Here is a 21086-nt window from a genome sequence, read left to right as displayed (position 1 = left end):
CTACCAGTCTTTCAGGGATGCCAGTGAGTGATAGATTTAGTTTCTTCACATAATCACATATTTCTCTGAAGTTTCATTCATTCCCATTTATTCTTTTCTCTTTGTTTTTGTCTGACTGAGTTAATTCAGGGAGTAGGCCGTCAAGCTCAGAGATTCCTCAGCTGGGTCAATTCTGCTGTTAATACTTGGGATTGTATTCTGAAATTCTTGAAGTGAGTTTTTCAGCTCTATCAGCTCATTTTGATTCTTTCTTAAAACAGACATTTCACCTATAATCTCCTGTATCATTTCATTTTATTGCTTAGAATTCTTGGATTGGGTTTCAACTGTCTTCTCAATGTCGATGATCTTCATTCTTTTCCATATTCTGAATTCATCATATTCTTATAATGAAATTTAATTGTCATGTAACAATATTTAAAGATGACACTTTTAAGAGATGATGAGGTCATGAGGGCTTCTGCCTTCATGGGTGGCATTGATGTTGTTATATAAGAGTGAATTGGGCACCCTCTTGCCCTGTCTTGCCCTTCTGCCTTCCACCATGGGATGACACAGCAAGAAAGCCCACAGGAGATGTTGTCTCCTTAATCTTGAACTTCCCAGCTTCCAGACATATCAGCCAATAAATTTCTATCCAAACAAATACTCAGTCTCAACGTAATATGTTACAGCAGCACACAACAAACTAAGAAACATGAGATCTCAAAAAAAAAGTTGTCTGTCCATAGAATAATTGATTATTAAGACACAAAAGAATTTCAACAGATGAAGAATTGATGATACTAGGTTACACTATATTATAACTTCTCCCAAGTCTAAATTTAAAAAAGTATCTTAACAATAGCAGCTTGAAAAAGCATAGATGAGTGAAATATTCAGTAAAAAGAATTTTGTACAAAGAAAAGAACTAGCTGCACAGTTACAGCACGTTATGGAGGTATGTTTATTGTAATAAAAAAAGTTAAGCTGCATCTCTGTAGATCATTTACTTTGCAGAGGGTAAAGCTGTCATATCTTTTCCAGCATAACTTACTCTTCCATTTTTAATTTTTTTGAAATATCTTAAATAATTTAGCGTTCCTTTATAACCTCTTAACAGTGACAAATCTGGGGTATAAGGGATTTTATTTTTTCCCAAAAGAGCTCCATCTTTGCTATCTGTTGATCACTCTTAGAAAATCTAATTATGATCAATAAATTTTAACAGTTGATGGGATCTGTGTCAGTTGAAGTAGTTGGTTGCAAATATTAAAACCTAGTACTATTTTCCCTCAGTAACATGTAATTGCTACATTTTTTATAAGAAGGTTTGGTTAGAAAAAAATGTGAAAGATTGCTTAAACCAAAGCCAGTTACAAGGAGTAATCTCTCTTGTTGGTTTACTTTCACCTCAGAACCACCAGAATGTTACAATACCTAGTGAATAGTTGTCTGTAACATTTCCACCAGATGTTTCAGTAGCATATTAGTCTTGGCATTTCTTGGTACTATGGTTCTGTATTCTTTGTGATGTCTCATTGTTTGTGAGGTTTTGTTTAAAACAAAAACAAAACAAAAACAAAGTGGGGCTATATATGTAGATGTATGTCAGTACCAAAAATTATTTTCTTAAATCCCTAAATTTCGGATTTCCATTCAAGTCTTTTAGACTCTTTTTCCTGCTGAACAGCAAAGGACTTTTATTTTCCACTTTCCTATATTCCCAAAAAGTATGAACAATGTGTTTCAGTTGACTCTATTGCATACCTTTTTGCTGAAGACTTTTTCTGTAAACACAATTGCCTTGTTCAGTTTTGTTGTAAATTGACTTACCATAGGTGCATGGTTGGTATGCTTTCTGAATTGATAAGAGTGATAAAATAAAAGCTTAAAAATAAAAAAAGAAAGAAACGTTTATTGGAAATGAGGTTGAAAAATTCCCTATGTTCTGCTTTCCTACAGTGTGACCATAATAAAGAAGTCAATTTTATATAATTTAAGTGAGTTAAAGACTGTCAGAACTCTCATTTGTCAAAGGTGCTCATGGAAATACTAATTATTTGTAGTATTTTCAACCTCAGATTACTAAGATTGCAAATGTATGTATTCATGAATAAAGAATGTAGATTATTTTTCTCTTTCTTTCTCTCTCTCACACACACACAACACACACAAATATATCAAACCATCTTCCTGTTTTCTTTTTTTCTGTTACTCCATGAGGCATTATTTTATTTGTAGTAGTATAGACATAATTTGTTATCATAAATTATCCAGGTTATTGTGTGTGAGTTATGTTTAAGATACTAGTTGATGAATTCTAAGTGTAGTTCATCTTATTCTTAAATATAGGTAAATATTATAATAGGTAAGCATAATAAGTGAACCATTCCATAGACTGTTTATTCATTATCAAATCTCATATAATTTGAAAAGTTCTGAAAATCTGGGTAGGCCTTGGTGATGCCATAGCTTAAAGAATAAAATCATAAATATTTTTATTATCAACAGTAATAATAATGCTCATTGGTAAAATATGTGTAAAATTGGGTGAAAAATTTCTATACATCATAAACATGAAAATACATTTTTGCTTTCTTATTTTTTAAATAAATTACCTTCATGTTTACCTGAGCTATCGTCCACTGAGTTGTAGAAAATGAATAGTATTCCAACATATTTTAGATACATAATTTACTGACAAGTTTTTTGAGATAACTGCCAAGTATCTTCCATTTCTTATTTGTGAAGCCTTCTTCTTCCAAGTATTCTTAGTTTGGGGGCATGCCGAGGGCCAGGAGATGGCTTATAAGTCCTTTTGACAACCAAAATCCTTACACTTTTTATATAAAATACCTGATTCCTCTAATCACATATCATATTGCTACCTCCATTATTGAAGTCAGAATCTGGTATAGCTCATTGTATGTTTTTAAAGCTTTGACTGAAGACTCAGTAACCTTCTTCAGGTGACTCAAACCCAGCTTTGTGGTAGTTCTTACTGGCAAAATAGACATCTCTGAGTCTAGTTGTGCCCTCAATCCCACTCTTTGGCTCACATAAACTATGTGCATTTCTTTGTTATCTATAGCAGGATCACCAGGTCTCAAATCGGTTATCTTATGAGACCTCTCAAGAGAGTGAAAAAGAAACTCTTGGCAACATTAATGGAAAATTTAAATGCAGCAATCTGGGAAGGCCAACCAACAAAGTCTGTTGCATAACACATTCTGCTGCCAAATTGAGATTGATATTGGCTGAGGTACAAATTGGTGTGGAACAAGTTGCCCAAAAGACACTTTCTGTCCAGAGTCCCTACTTTCTTTGTGTGTTTGTAATGCATCTCCCCCTCTATGGGTCAATGCCTGAGAGAGGAGAACACAATACACTTGCTTAACTGCTTCTCTCCATTCTCTTTGTTTCTCTCTTTATTTTCTTCAAATTATTTTTTCAACAAGTATTCTGGAACAAGAAGAGAGGTACTTCACTATTCTTCTACATCATAGAAGGATGAAACATCATCAAAGGGCAAGTAACAGTAACCTTATGATCCTCGGCGTTTTGACTTTCTTTTCTAACTTTGGCCTCGTACTATAATTTTCTGGAAAGTTTCAAAGAAAGAAGGTAGCATGGACCTATACCAGACTCTGGGAATGCTATTTTTAAAAACTTCTCTGGTTATTCTCATATTCAACTAGAATTTAAGTTTTCTTGCTATTTACCATATCTATCTCCTACCATAGAGAGCAAAAATCATAACATCTTAGTTTCTATAAGTGCCAGGATAATTTTAAATATATTATGAGATAATCCTTTCAGCAGATAATTTATGGTTTGGTTCTTGATAGGATTAGTAGGAAATAAAAATTTTGATTCTCGGGATGTACTGTTCTCAAATCTCCACATGATGGTAATATTAGATTTTGCATATTTTTTCCTGGATGAATTTTCTTCTTAAAATTTTGAACTTACTAAGAATAATTCCAGAAGGTATCTCAATTTCTTTAAAATAAAATAAAGTATAAGTAAATCTATACAGGATAAAGGGTACGATAAATTCACAAACTATTTCACCAAACAGATTTATTCTGAGAAAATGTGTTTGTTAAAGGATGGTCATTAATAAAGTGCATTAAAAATAAAATAGTAAAATAAAGCTGTACAGTTTCACTGATACCACCAACCAAGTCATCATGTAAACTATAAGAAGAATATACTCCCAAGGGTTAATAAATGATTATTAAAATAATAATAAATATGCATCACTTTGACTCTAATTGGCTTTCTTATATTTTTTAAAAAATACATATAAAAGTTTCAGTGGTAAAAACTAAACGTGGCAGGACTTTTATTGGATTACAGTTCTTAGTTGAATTTATAAAATCAAATATGTAAAATTAGATGCATTTATCTCTTGTATTCTTTTTTTGGGGTAGGTGAGGAATAATTATATTTAGGTAACAGCACAGAAATCTTTGCTTACAGTTTTAGTTTTTGCTCCCTACCCTCAACAAGGGCTGAGTCAATAGACAGCCATCCACCTGAAAGGAGATGGCAGAAGGAAGGGAAGGAAGAACCATAAAGTTGACATGGGGAAGGTGCACGAAAATGGCATTATTTCAGATGCTAGAACTGATTATCCAGAGTCTGGTGCATACTCAAGACAAAATATACAATTTATTTCAATCCCAATTATGGCTTTAAATGAAAAATGTCAAAACAGGACACTTTTATAATTAGCTACATATATGTAAATGGGTGTGCCTGTGTACATTTCTTGGGGCAAAAATATTTTTGGGTTTGAGGGCTCTTTAGGAGCAAACTATATGTCTTTAATTTATCCTAAGAGAACAATGCTCTAAATGGTAAAGTAAAAACCATCAGACATTCAATTAGATTGAAGTACACACCACACGCACACCAAAAAATCCCAGGGAAGATAGCTGAAGTGATTGTATTGTGCATTACCTTACTGGTATCTCCTACTTTTAAATTAAGTTTTAGTACATTTTTCCCCACAAATGAATATTTCTATTACCAAATATCAAGAAGTAACTCCTTCAAGTGTCGGATCACTAAACAGCAGTTTAAATTATTATGAAATGCTCAAATGTGGGACTAAATCTGTTTCATTTCTATAGCAATAGAAGTCCTTGCAGAAACAAAACATTCCAACAACCTGGCCTGACCTTGACTTCCTCTGGGACAGAACAAAACAGCATGCTGCAAAGCACTGAATCTTGACTTTGCTGAAGTGAAGGTCACTTCAGTGCCTGTTGGGAGGTATTTCAGTTACATTGAAACCACTAAAGCAAAAATCAAGATGTTTGAGGGGCAGCAGCAATAAGGCAATCATTCCCTTTTCTATCTCTTCATAGCATCAGTGTGACAAATCTCTTACAGGGAAAATAACTCTGAATTGCCCATAGGCTGCCAGGTCAGAGGACAGACACAACTACGACTTTACTTTAAGGGCAGATGAAGAAGTCTAGAGGAATTTCTTTTTTCCCTTTTCCTGATTCTCAACTTTCCTTTTTTTTCTTTTCTTTTTTTTTAATCTCAATGATTAACAGTATGTCACTCAATTCAGAGTGTCATACTTGTACTGAGAACTATTTTAATTATCTTGTTATATGAAAGAATCACTTAGAAAGTTTGAAATTGAGAATTAAGTACCTATTGCTGATTTATGATGGACACTGTCTCTGTACATTTGTGTTGCTATAAAGAAATATCCGAAGCTCAGTGATTTATAAAGAAAAGAGGCTGATTTGGCTCACAGTTCCGCAGGCTACACAAGAAACGTGAGGGTAGCATCTGCTTCTGGGGAGGACTTCAGCCTGCTTCCACTTATGGTAGAAAGGGAAGGGGAGCCAGCATGGGAAGATCATGGCCAGAGAGGGCACAAGAAAGAGAAGGAGCAGGTACCAGGCTCTTTTTAACAAACAGTTCTCCTGGGAAGTAAAAGTGACAACTCACTCATTGCCATGAGAATGGCACTAAGCCATTCATAAAGGATCAGCCCAGAGATCCAAGCGCCTCCCTTTAGGTCTTACCTCCAGTATCAGGGATCAAATTTCCACATGAGATTCCAAGGGCAAAAATATCCAAACTCTGTGTGACACATAGCTCTTAAATTTACATTATACTAGCATGAAGAATTACATTAACTAGGCCCTTGCCTTTAGACGTCCATCTTTTAAAAAGTATCTAAAAACATTGCTGCTTTTCCACAAACATACATATTATGACCATATTATTTATTATCCAAATAAGGACTTTTCATAATTAAAACAGGACAGTGGTAGAAAGTGAGACCATCCCAGAATATCGAGATGTATAGTTATCCTTAAAATACTGTATTTCCTGTTATATAAAGCTATTTCCTACGTTTTTATAATAATAATGTAACTGTTAGTGCATATGTAGCTTAAGATAATGATTTGCATTTAACATTTATCTGCATAAAATAGATCTACTACCAGGGGAAAGAAAGGCAGGGACAGATCACTAAGCTAAGTATGCATTAATTGGTGAGGTATGTAATTGAAGGGTAAATTCTTCCCTACACCATCCTCTCCAAGCACAGTGTAGTTGATATGAACGATTGCAGGATTGACAGCAAAAGAAAGTACACACAATTGGTCCATTATCATTTAACATGATTACTTTCCCTAATTTTTCTTTCTTATAATAAATAACTCTGATATAACAGAAAGTTAGGGCAGGTTCAACTGCTTAAAAATGTATCTTTAAATTCATACCAAAATGAATACTCGGCATGGTATTTAAGGGTGATAGCTAAAATAGAAAATGTTTATAAATTAATGCTAATACTTTGTATTGTATCAAGTTAGCTAAACAATGAATGAAGTTTTATTGGTAAATGTAAGGCATATTAGAAAGTAGAATTTGTATTAATTACATTTATAACATTACCACTATTTTAAACTCATTTACATAGAGTGTTGCAAAATCTTGGATTTATAATTGATAGTAATAATTAATCTGGGATTTACAATTGACAATAAAATGAAAACATTAAAATGAACAAAACCATAGATATATTAAGTGCTCAATCAATAACCTAGGACCATTTGTAGCACACTGACTCTTTTTTTCACACGTTTTCATGGTAGTTTAAATCCAAAACGCTTTCTAAACTATGTCAAATTTTATTTAACTTTGATAAACATATTTATATATTATATTTATAAATAACATGCAATAATATATAAAATAATACATAAATTATTGATTTAAATGTTTAAAACAATACATTTGAGGACAATAAGATGATCATCACTTGTAGAATATTGTTTTCAAAACACTTTTACTCATAAAAAGGCAATTGAATAGTATTTCTTTATGTTATTTAATTTCATACTTTGCTACTGGTGCCTTTTTTCTTAAAGAAAAAAAAAGAAGGACTTTGCTGTAAGTCATCAAATTATCATCCTAGAATGATATATTTCAAAACTGTACAGTGAATTGAATTAAATGGGAATATCATATCATATTCATAGAGTTTACACAATTAAAAATATTACACAAGTCCAGAAATGGCAGAATTTTTGCCCATCTCTTTCTTACCTGCTTGTGAGCATGGTCATATGAGTTAATGTGATTGTCAAACTCCTGGTGCTTATAGTACTGCTTGTCACAGAGTTCACAGTAAAAATTTGCCTTCAGATCTTCCAGAGCTTTTGCTATGGTATTTTCCTTCTCAGCATAGTCCTGAAAAATAAAATTTCAAGGAAGGATACAATTAGCTCTCCCCTGTGTTTACTTTGTTCTAACAGTTGTCAACTATAGTATAATAATGAGAGTTAGAAACAGAATACAGCAAAGAGGAAAATAAAGCAAATACTAGAAAACCAAGTTAGAATAAATTATGACTTAAAAATTAAAAGGCTAACAGAAGAAGCCAAGATAAGTAACAGAAAAATAGCACAAATGTGGAGGAGAAATGCAAATGATAGAAATAAATAGAAGTCCTTGATTGAACAAGTTCCTATGCTAGGTTAGCATAAAAACTGAAAAAGAGAATGGCATAAATCCGGGAGGTGGAGCTTGCAGTGAGCTGAGATCTGGCCACTGCACTCCAGTCTGGGCGACAGAGCGAGACTCCGTCTCAAAAAAAAAAAAAAAAAAAAAAAACAAACTGAAAATCACATAACTGTCTTGATTCAACTGCAGATTCCTGGCAATGACTCAGCTAACAGAAAATTTTTCTATTCTGAACATGTAAAATGTGTTCTGTTTGAAAAGGTCTGTATTTGTGCACAAATATACAAGTTTTGTATTTTGTTTGTTTCCTTAATTATCTATCTAGTAACTTATTATTCATTTCAACTAGGCATTTAACTTGGCTAATTTTTTTTATCCTGACCCGTATCAATTTAGAATGAACATTAAAATAATTTCTATTTATTGGAAAATAAAACACTTTTCTGCAGGTTATTTCAGTTATTTACCTAAACTGAAGGGATTAAACTGCAAAAGCGATTGTTTTCATCATACTCACAGTAAATAAAGACAGTGATAAAACCAAACCTCTGAGAAGATGAACATATAGCCCGTCATCATTAGCTTTTGTTTACAATGCATAAAATGGCCAAATGTTTGACCGTGTGTTTTAAGTTACATTTAAGATAAATTACTTGCTATTTCATGCTTACTTAAATGTCAATGAAATAAATTTCACAAATAATGGCAAAAGAGCCTAGCACCTCCTTTAAGCTCTTTCTTGCTCCCTCTTGCCACATGTGATCCCTGAACCTGCTGGTTCCCCTTCCCCTTCTGCCATAAGTAGAAGCAACCTGAGCCCCTCAACAGATGCAGTGTTCAATTCAATGTTGCCAGGCATGAATAAAGCTTACACGTGGAAACACTGTCCAATTCTTTCACTGAAGAAGTGAAAATTGGACAATGTTTCCGTGTGTAAACATTATTCATGATGTGAAGAATACCTAAACTTTAGACCTCACTGTAAAATATATTTCTAACTTCCAGATTATCTTATATACAACTCCTTTAAAATTCAAAATAACTGGACCTGGTGCCGTGGCTCATGCCTGCAGTTCCAGCACTTTGGGAAGCCTAGGCAGGTGGACCACTTGAGGTCAAGAGTTCAAGACCAGCCTGACCAACATGGTAAAACCCTGTCTCTACTAAAAATACAAAAATTAGCCAAGCGTGGTGGTAGGCACCTGTAATCCCAGCTACTCGGAGGCTGAGGCAGGAGAATTGCTTGAACCTGGGAGGCGGAGGTTGCAGTGAGCTGAGATCATGCCACTGAACTCTAGCCTGGGCAACAGAGCAAGACTCTGCCTCAAAAAAAAAAAAAAAAAAAATCATAACTATATAGTCAAGTCTCTTATGTGCTACTATAAAACACACTTTTAGCACTGATATTTATAAATAAAATGTAGTCCTCTATATGGCAATGGCACTTATCCTCCTTACACATACACACTAGAAAGGACTCATAGTATGAAATTAAAGCAATTTGTTTAAATTGTTTCTACAATACTGAAAAGTGGTTCACCAATAATTTAATACATGACTAATACTTTACTTATATTATTGCACTGTATATTCGTGCATACATCACATATAATAAAGTTCATGTGGGATACATACTTTGTAGTAATGAATGCATACATTTGTCGTATTGCATAGGTTACTTTCTCATTTTAAATATTGTTACGTTTTATTAGTTGTATCAACTGCACAACAAAGGTGATTCTTATAGTTTGGATAATTTCCCCTTCCAAACCTCATGTTAAAATGTGATTTTCAATGCTGGAGGTGGGGCCTAATGGGAGGTGTTTGGGTGATAAGGGCAGATCCTTCATCAATAGATTAACACCCTCCATGGAGGATTGAGGTGAGTAAGTTCTTACTATATTAATTTTCTTGAGAGCTGGTTGTTAAAAAGATCCTGGCATCTTCCTGTAGCTCTCTCTTGCTTCCTCTTGTATCATGTGATCTCTGCACCCACCAGCTCCCCTTCCCCTTCCATCATGAGTGGAAGCAGCCTGAGGCCCACATCAGATGCAGATGACAGCACCATACTTCATGTACAGCCTGCAGAACCATGAGTCAAATAAATCTATTTTCTGTATAAATTACCCAGCCTCAGGTATTCTTTTAGAACAACACAAATGAACTAAGACAGTGATAAATCACAAAATAACTCAATGGTTTATGCATAATTCCATCAATTTCAGTAAATAATGAACCATTTCTCAGCAAATTTGTCAATTATTCCTAATTACACTAATTGATTCTTCTAATATGTTAAAAACACTTACTTTAAAAGGGTAAAAGTAAGTAATGTAGATCCAGATTGCTTACTGAATTTTCAATAAAATCTTCAAAATAATACTTTATGGATTAGTCAATTTAAAGGAAACAAAAATTAAGTAATATGATTTCATGGCTAAAGCATTTGAGGCAGAGATAACATTCTAATCAATATAGGAAATGGAAATAATTTTGGGATTAAAGCTGAATTAGCTCTCTGGACAATCTTAAACTAACAGAAATTTCATGGTAAATAGTTTATTTTCCCCATTCATTATAACTACAATAAAGCTACTTCCTCTCTATAAATATTTGATTAGTTCTTATTATGTTGTAAGTTTTTTTTTTTTTTTTTTTTTTTTTAATAAGACTGATATTCCTCCAGAGAAGCAATCATTGGTTTCTGTTTACTCCATCTACAAAGGTGGGAAGGTTTTCAGCAGAACAGATTTCTTGGTCAAATTGCATTCTTCAAAAATATTAGCTTCAGCCTAGATTTAAAAATAAAAACAGTAATTTAAAAGTAACTATAGCTAACATTTAGTTAGTGCTTATTTAGGGTCAGTCACTGATGAATAATTTGGATGTATTAACTCATTTAATCCTGATTCTTTTCATTTCCTCACTTTACAGATGGAAATAATGAAGCACAGGAAAGTTAAGTAGCTCCAAGACATAATGAGCAAATGTTCACTCCATATTTAAACCCAAATAGTCTTGTTCATAGTATTTAATTATTTCTAAACTTTTAAGCACGTAAAAAAGAGAGAGGAGTATAATCATCCCTATGTATCCACTAATCAGCTTCAGTAACCATGAACTCAAGGTCAATCTTGATTTATTGTATCCTATCCCATCTCATACCCTTTCATCTTGCCCAAATAATTTTTAAATGCATTCCCAGCTTTATATCACTTTTTCTGTAAATATTTCAGTATATATCTCTAAATTAGAATGACTTTTAAAAAACATAATCACAAAAGCAATATCAGATCGAAACAAAGAAACAAAAACAGTAGAGAAACCACGATCATTTTGTATTGTCATCAAATATCCCAGTCAGTGTGGGCAAATAGCTCTAATCTCTAATATTTAAAAATAGGTTGTTCAAACCAAAATTCCATTAAGGCCCATACATTACCATCTTCTATGCTTCTTAGTCTCTTTTATTCTGTATTTCCCCATCTCTTTGCTTAATTTCTCATTACAATTTATTTTTCAGAAAAAAATTAAAATTATGCTTCAATTTTAAAAATGTTAATAGCTATAGAAAAGTTACAAAACTATAATAAAAGACATACGATTTTCACTTGAATAAAATTATTGTTAACATTTTGATATATTTGTGTGTTCTGTTGCTTTCTCTCTAACTCTATCCTCCTCTAAGTTATTAAAAGAAACATAGCATGGCCGAATTTAAGTTTGAAAGTGATAGCACAATTACAAACATTTGAGCCAGACTTTCAAGTTGATGTTAAGTGCAGTTAAGGAATCAAGGCTGTGTTCTAGAAAATATTAGCAGAGTAAAAAAAAGACTTCATTATTGTATGTGCATCTTAAGGGAAAGGAGTCATATGTATTGTTACTGATCATACATTTAAAAACATGTATGTAGACAAAATCATTCCTAGTCAGGCTGACACATTCCATGACCCCTCTCTTTGATTGTGGCTAATATTGAAACAGGCACTGACTGAGATTGTAAAGCACATATTAAATACCTCCATCCCACAGCAGAAAGTAAGAGATACATTTGAGTGAGATGAAAAAGGAGCACAGCTGTTCTTATACATGCAATCCAGAATGTTCACCCTCTATCTGGTAAAGCCATTCTAGATTGAACTATGAGCACAGTTTTGTACTGTGTCACTGACAGTGAAGGCACAAAGTGAAAAAGAAGGACAATCTTCCTGCAACTAGTCAGGTCATTCTAACTCAGCACTTTTTATATATATGTAAAAACAGTAAAGGTTGAATCCTTTCTTTTAGGGAAGCAGTATGCATATACCTCCAAGTTATAAAGTCACAAATCTTAATTGGTGACCACAGCAACTCAGCAGTACAATAAATTTTGGAGACAGCAAAGTGAAATAGAGAAGTTAATGGTTTACCCACACCCCAAGGACAATATATCCCCCAATACTAAAATATGAATAGCACCAAAGTAGAACCTTGAAGGGAGAAACATTATTTTCCAACATGATGCACTTCATAGTGGCCTCATCATAGCATATGGCCTCTTTCCGAAAGTATTCTTAATTGAGTATATACAAGTAACCTTCCCTGATAAGTGTGAGCTCTCTGAGGGAAAGAATTTGTACCTGTTTTCCTTACTTTTTTATTTCCAGAGTTTTAGCAGAGCCCAGCATTAGCAGACATTCAACAAATAACAAATAAATAACATTAGGACTGCCCTTTTTGTCTTGAAAATGAGTACATTAGGAAAGAGGGTCAATGTCAGCAACATGATGGAAAACAGGACTCCCTAGTGTTTATTTCCTGCAGAAACATCAATTTAAACAACTATTCACACATAAAAATACCTTCATAGGAGCTAAGGAAATCAGATAAGAGATTACAGCACCCACATATAGCGCTGAAATAAGAAAATACCCATTGAAGAATGTAGGAAAGATAGTATTACATTAGCCATGCCACTCTTCCACCAACTCCAAGAAAGAAAACATGGAGAGATATATTTTCCACATGAGGGAGGAGAGGAATGTGAACATAGGACTTTGCTTCAGATCCCAACACCAGCCCTGTGCCCCCAAAAAACTAATGCTGGGCAGCGCCCCAGAGCCCCAGATTCCAGGACAGTACCTGTGGACTAAGTCTCTAGATCTGCTCTAGCACCAGGTTAGATTCTGTAGCCCCCGGCTCCAAGCCTGAGCAACAGACTTGATCTTCAGTCCACCACTGGGACTCCACTACTGGGCTGACCTCAGTAGCCCCAGACCCCAGACCTCATCCAACACAAGGCTGGCCCACAGCAGCCTCAGGCTCTGGTTTGCCCATACCCTAGGCCAACTCCAGAGGCCCAAGACTCCTGAATGCACCAGTACTGAGCTTGGGCATTGCCCCAGGCTTTAGGCCTTCACCAGCTAAAAGTCTATACCTGCAGCCCCAGTTATCAGGTCAGCACCTACAAACCCAACTCTCAGGCAAGTCTCTGCAGATACAGGATCCAGGCCCAACCATTGCCATGCCACTGCCTGTGGCATCAGATTCTAGGCTGGCCCAACAGAGCCTCCAAGTCCACCCTGGCACTAAGGAAGTTCCCATAGTTGCAGCATCCAGGCTATCCTCGCAAACTTTTTCTGGGCCTTTCTTAGCACCAGGCTGAACCCTGTAGTCTCAGGCTCTGGATCAGCCTCAATGCCAGGCAGACCCTAGTGGACCCATGTGCTGGACCAAACCCAATGCCACGCTGACCCCTGCAGCCCTAGTCATTAGGTCAGCACCTGAAAACCCAGCCTCCAGGCAAGTTCCTATGGATATAATCTAGGTCCACTCACAGATAAGGCAGTTCTTATGGTCCTAGACTTCAAGTCTGCCCTAATGCCAAGTTGGCACTTCTGGCCTCAAACATCAAACAGGTAACCATGGACACAGGCCCCAAGACTTCCATTGTTTTACCAGGTTCCAAGCTATTCACCAAGGACCTAGGACCCAGTCAAGTTCTCACAGACCAAGCCTCTAGGGTAGTACCTATACACCAGCACCAGCAGATAAAAGTTACAGGCAAGTCCCCATGCCCCGGACTCCAGAGGACCCAGAGCCAAGCCCCACCATAGTATACTCCAGTGCCAAGGCACACACTGTGGACATTGAGGACACTGAGACCCCAAGAACACCCCTGTAGACCCAAGTTCCAAGCCAGTCCTCATGGACTCAGACCTGTTCCTGTGGAGTTAAGGCTCCATTTTCATCCCAATGGAACCAAATGCCAAACTCATCCTAGTGGGTGGCCAGCCCTTGAAGACTCAGGCTCATGGCCCGCCCCAGTGCCAGGGCAGCCCTTGTGGACCCCGGGTTAAGGAAAGCCATAGGTTCTAGGCCTACCTACCTCCTGACCTAGGCATCAGGACAACTCGACTTTAGATTCCAGCAATAAGCCAACTCTTGAATCATGCCAGGTGGTCTGTTCAGAATCTCTGGACAGACTGACTGAGGAGGGTTTCCCAGACAAAGAACCTGGAAGAAAAAACTACTTCTAATGCATCCACATCAATGTAAGGCAACAAGAACCATGAAAAACCAAGGATATAGAACATCACCAAAAGAACAAAATCTCCCACTAGATGACCTAAGAAAATGGAGATATAAAAACTCCTTGAGAAAGAATTCCAAATAACTGTTTTAAGGAAGCTCAGTGAACTTTAAGAAAACATAGAAAATGAGTAAATAAAATCAGGAAGACAATAAATGATCCAAAACGATAAATTTAACAAATAATCAATAATATATAGTATAAATCAAATTCTAGAGCTGAAAAATATGATGAATGAAATTAACAATGCATTAGAGAACATCAACAGCAGAATTTGTCATGACAAAGAAAATCTGTGAACTCAAAGAAAGGATATTTAAAAATATACAGTCAGGGGAGAAATAATAAAACAAGAAGAAAACATCTTTATGGAATTTATTGAACAGCATCAAGGCAGCACATATTTAAATCATAAAAGTATAGAAGAAGAGAAAAAAGGGGGTAGAAAGCTTGGTTTTAAACGTAATACCAGACACTTTCAAAATTTGAGGAAAGATATAAATATCCAGGTACAGGAAGGTTAAGGATCTCCAACTGTCAAAAATTAAAGACAAAGAAAAAATCCTGAAAGCAGCAATAAAAAAGCATCAAATAACATATAAAGGAGGGACAATAAAACTAGCAACATATTTCTCAGCAGAGCACTTATAGGCCAGGAGAGAGTGGGATGAATTACTTAGCTATTGAAGGAAAAAACTATCAACTAAGAATATTGTGCCCAGCAAATCTGTGTTTTAGAAATGAAGGAAAGTTAGACTTTCCCAGACAAACAAAAGCTAAGGGATTACCTCATCACTAGACTTGTCTCACAAAAATGGATAAACGGCGTTCTTCCAACCAGTAACATGAAACATGAAAGTGTAAAACCAACTGATAAAAGTGTGTACTGCAAAAGTATGTACAAATTCAGAATAATCTAATAATGTAATGCTGGTATATACACCACTTATGTATTTAGTATGAAAGTTAAAAGAAAAAATATTAAAAATAATTATCATTACAATAATTAGTTAAGAAATATACACTATTAAAATATGCAAATTAAAACATCAAAATATATGTCAAGATGGAGTGGAATGAAAATGCAGAGTTTCTTAATGCTCTCAAAGTTAAGTTGTTATTATCCTTTTTTTTTTTTTTTGAGAAAGAGTCTCACTCTGTTGCATAGGCTACAGTGCAGTGGCACAATCTCGGCTCACTGCAACCTTCACCTGCCAGGTTCAAGTGATTCTCCTACCTTACCCTTCTGAGTGGCTGGAATTACAGGTGTGTGCCAACATGCCCTGCTAATTTTTGTATTTTTAACAGAGATGAGGTTTTGCCATGTTGTCCAGGTTGGTCTTGAACTCCTGACCTCAGGTGATCCACCCACCTCGGACTCCCAAATTGCTGGGATTACAGGTGTGAGCCACTGCACCTGGCCTAAATTGTTATTATCTTAATGTGGCCTCTTATAACTATAAAATATACGTTTAAGTTTTACAATAACCACAAAGCAAAAATATATAATAGATATACCAAAGATAAAAAGGTAGGAATAAAAGCATATCACTAGAGAAAAAAGTACTTCATCACAATGGAAGGCATCGAGAGTGGAAGAAAGAAACAAAAGATCTACAAAATAACCAGAAAACAATGAATAGGAAGACAGCAGTAAGTCCTCACCTATCAATAATTACCTTGAATGTAAATTAATTAATTTATCCAATCAAAAAAAAAGAGTGGCTGAATACATTAAATAAACAAGACCCAAATATATGCTTCTTGTAAGAGATACATTTCACTTGTAAGGACACATAGAGGCTGAAAGTAAATAAATGAAAAAAGATGTACATGCAAATGAAAACCAAAGTAAGTAGCTATATTTAGATAAGACAGGGTTTAAGTCAAAAACTGAATAAAAAGATAAAAAGGTAATTATATGGTGTTAAATGGGTCAACTTAGTAGAGGTTATAACAATATAAAAATAAAAATGTTACAGTATGTAAATACACAAAACTAATGTTAAATATCTGAGGGGAGAGATAGACTGTAATATAATAATACTAGAGAAATCCATTGCTTCACTTCCAGCAATGGACAGTTAATTCAGACAGAAAATAAGAAAACGTGTGACTTAAACTACATCTTAGACCAAATGGACCTAACCGACATGTATGGAACATTATATTCAACAGTAACAGGAAACACTTTCTTCTCAAGTGTACACAGGACATTCTCCTGGATAGCCTATATGTGAGGCAACAAAACAAAGTTTAGTAGATTTAAGAAAATTAAAATGATATCAATTTTTATTGATCACTTTTTATTGTGATCAAATTTTATTGATCACAATGGTATAAAACCAAAGAAGGAATCAATAAAAAGAGTTATTTCGGAAAATTATGAAATACATGGAAATTAAACAACATGCTTCTGAACAACCAGTCATTGAAGAAATTAAAAGGAAAAATTTAAATTATCTTCAAACAAATGAAAATGGAAGACAATGGAAGATAAAACCAAAACTTCAGGAATGCAACAAAAGCAATCGTAACAGGAAAGTTTGTAGCAATAAATGCCTAGATCAAAAAAGAAAGATGTCAAATAAATAACATAATATTACACTTCCCAGAACTAGATAAAGAAGAACAAATTAAGCTCAAAGTTAGCAGAAGGAAGGAAATAATAAAGACCAGAACAAAATCAAATGAAAGAGAGACTAGAAAAACAATAAACACACATAACCTACCTAGACTGAATCATGAAGTACTGGTTGAGTATCCCTTATCTGATATGCTTGAGACCAGAGTGGTTTGGACTTAAATTTTTTTTCAGATTTTGAAATATGTGCATGTACATAATGAGATATCTCGGGGATGGGAACCAAATCTAAGCACAAAATTCACGGGTGTTTCACGTATTCCTTCTATACAGAGCCTGAATGTGATTTTATACAATATTTTCAATTATATGCATGCAACAAAGTTTGAATATATTGAACCAACAGAAAGCAAAGGTGTCACTATCTCAGCCACTTCTGTACAATCTGTGATTGTTTCCTTATTCTGAATTTATATGCAACTGATAAGCAATAATTTTCTTATACTTACACATATGTAATTAACAGTAAAACATGACATGCTATTATAAAGTAAAAAAAAAAAATGTGTTCAGGGTAACTAAGCAACACAGTAGCAACCCCAGAATACTTGTGTAAACTGCTAAATAACAACACTAAAAAACAACAGACTTTCACTCTACCTATGATGCTTTGTTTTCATTAAGAGGTTACTGTACATCATTTTATTTTTTAGATGAAAAGAAACATTGGAAACAGTTGAGAGACCAGAAAGTGGGTCCTCTAGAAATGAGAAGAAATTCGGAGAGATGGCTTTTTAAAATATTTCCTCTAGAGTATTTTCTTTCATTAACAATTTTTGTTTTAGAAATCTCTTTTTGATTTTATAAACTGACATGCTTTATTGTTCTATATATCATGGCTTATAATACATGCTGCTGTAGTCCTTGAAGAAGCCCATCACACATATTTACTATGTTGTCTATAGGCGCTTGTTCTGCAGTATTAACAACATCATTTTGATTGTTACTATTATTATAATCATCTTGCTTCAGAATCGTTTTGGCTGTTTCTCCATTTATCAGTAAATGAATAACTGGAGTCTCATTACTGACATTAAAAAGTTATTTGATAGCCATTTGTTTCTCCTTACTGATGGACTCTGGAGGTCTGTTTCTGAGGATTTAAGAAAGCCATACATTACTTTATATCTCCATAGAATCCTTCAAAGTGAACACCTGGGTTGTTTTAGTTAATGGACATATTCACATGACAGGGATTGTGCCTGACATGCACAACTATGTCTTTAGCTACTGTGTTCCAAGGCATTGAAAACAGAATATATGGCGTCCTTCATGATATACTCCCCCTGAAAACCTTCCACACCCACCCACATATTCGTTCACTGCTGTTAGTGTGTTGTTCAAGAAAGTGCTTTGTGTGGGTCTGTATATATATATATGTACATTACAGTATATATACACTCTATATATACTCTTCATTGATCTAAGAATACCCTGGTTAGAGGGCTGAATTAATGAAGTCATATTTGGGGGACAGTACATGCTATAAACGTTATGTTTGATGAGAATTATAGCTGGAGGAGGAGAAGAAAAATTTTCAAGAAAAAACAAAATCTGGCTGTTTTCATCCAGTCCATTTTCCCAGCAGTAAGTGCAAGGCACTGAAAACAAAGGTTTGTGAAACCAATGGGAAAAGATGGCTTTGGTGATTTGTGCCTTTTTTGTTAACATAATAATGTACTGGTAGGATATTCACTCCTCGAAAACACTGAGGACACAACTTTTGACTATGACAGCAAGTTTACACTTATGCATGCCTATTGCATTAGCATATCCCAGCACATTCATTCTACCCATGGCATCCTTAATTTCTATAGGGGCTGTCTTATGGGTTGTAGTCAGTGTCTTTCCAGGGCAATAACATTAAGACAGTGATGTTTTATCAGCATTATAGATTTGGTCTATTACAGTCTGTAGACTTGGCATCAGATCTTCATCAGCGATAACTTTGAGAAATACATTGATGAATTTTCTACTACTTTGTGACAAGTAAATGTGTTATCAACACAATTTTTAAAAATTAATGTTGTGCCTTTTCTTAAATTTCTGCAACCATTCTGTTGAATATTCACATTTCTATTCAACGTATAGTTCATTGTGATGGATCTTTGCTTGTTTCATGATCAGCATACCATTAAGTAGCATATGTTTACTTCAATGCTGACAGATCCACGCTTTCAAAACACAATCAAGATCTTCATTTTAGCTTTATAAAGTGTTTTACTATTTATCCTTAACTTCTGTTGATCACTTTCATTATAGCACTTCAATAGTTTATCCTTCTCTTTCTTCAGGTTTTATAAAGAGGTCATTCCAACATCCTACTCTTCTGTAAGACATTACACACTTACATTATTGTTCAATTTGACTTTTTGTGCTACAGATGAACATGAATGCTTCTTTTTTTCTTATCACTGTTAACTATAGAAAAATCTGTAGGTCTTTTTGACATTTTCAACAATATCTTTACACCATAGAGTAGAGAATAAGCAAAAATGGGTAATGCACATCAAATGTTACCCTACATGGGGCATCACAGGGAACTTGTTGGCATATCTGGCCTGCATGCATATCATTTTATTACCCTATGTGGGAATACTTGCATGGGGGAATCTGAGCAAGTGTGGAAAAGTTATATCACAGCTGAAAGCAAGCTGGATATTTTTTCCTTGGGGATGTTGAATAAATTGTGTAGTGTGCCTGTATTTAGACTGTGATCCATCACATGAGGTCAGGTGTAGAACTTTCGCCTTGTGGCATCGTATCAGCTCTAAAAAGTTTCAGATTTTGGAGCATTTCACATTTCAGATTTTTGGGTTAGGGACACTCCACCTGTAACAGAAACTCTGAACAGGCCAGTAGTGAGTAGGAAGATCAAATTGTTACTAATAAGGATTAAATAAGAAGTCTCCCATCAAAGAAAAGCCCAGGACCTCATGGCTTTACTGCTGAATTCTACGAAACATTTAAGGAAGAACTAATTCCAATCCTTCTCAAACTCTCCCAAAAAGTTGAAGAAGGAAGCACTTCAAACTCATTTTATGAGGCCAGCTTTACCCTGATATGAAAACCAGACAAGGATACTGCCCCTCCAAAAAAGAAACAAAATTAAGGTTCACTATCCCTGTAATATCAATTTTTTTGGTGGAAAAAATCCTCAACAAAAAGTGCTAGCAAACAAAATTCAACACCACATTAAAATATCATGGTAAATTTATATTTACCATGATAAATTGAGATTTATACCGGGGATGCAAAGATGGTTCAGGATACAAAAATCTATAAATATGATACACCGTATTAATAGGAAGAAGATCAAAACCTGTATGATCATTTCAATAGATGCAGAAAAAAATTTAAACTCCACATCCTTTCATGATAAATTCTCTCAAAAATTAGATATAGAAGGAATATACATTAACACAATGAAGGCCATGTATGACAAACTCACAGCTAACATCATACTCAATGGTAAAAAGTTCGAAGTTTTTCCTCTGATATCAGAAAAAAGACAAGAATGTTGATTCCTACCACATCTGTTCAACATAGTATTGGAGTCTTATGCAATTAGGCAAGAGATGAATTCAAAGGTCCCTCTTTTCAAATAAAATAATCTTATATAGAGATAACCCTAAAGATTCCACCAAAGTTCTGTTAGAACTAATACATAAATCACTAAACTTGCAGTATATGCAATCAACATATAAAAAATCACTAATGTTTTTATAAAATAATAATGAACAATCCAACACAGAAAGTAAGAAAACAATCTCATTTAAAATAAGTACAAAAATAATGGGCATAAATTTAACTAAGGATGTGAATAACCTATACACTCTGTAAAGCACTGATGAAAGAAATTGAATGACATAAATG

The 21086-nt window shown here is 34.6% G+C and overlaps 1 protein-coding gene across 2 annotated transcripts in view; it reads right to left on the bottom strand.

Moving 5' to 3' along the window:
• Positions 1-21086, bottom strand: part of ZNF804A (zinc finger protein 804A) — a 344070-nt gene that overhangs the window by 64643 nt on the left and 258341 nt on the right. Inside the window, exons 1-2 of one of the 2 annotated variants that reach the window (XM_009182574.3) lie at positions 13812-13877; positions 7576-7719 (exon numbers count right to left, since the gene is read on the bottom strand). Coding sequence is in view for 1 of the 2 variants with exons in the window: in XM_031651391.1 (XP_031507251.1) it covers positions 7576-7719 (144 nt within the window). In the remaining variant the exon portion in view is untranslated. Of the gene's footprint in view, positions 1-7575; positions 7720-13811; positions 13878-21086 lie in introns of those variants that run through there. The other variant, XM_031651391.1, reaches the window with a different exon arrangement.

This window comes from Papio anubis, chromosome 10 (assembly GCF_008728515.1).
Source record: "Papio anubis isolate 15944 chromosome 10, Panubis1.0, whole genome shotgun sequence".
NCBI lineage: Eukaryota > Metazoa > Chordata > Mammalia > Primates > Cercopithecidae > Papio > Papio anubis.
This window is presented reverse-complemented; position numbering and strand designations above follow the sequence as displayed.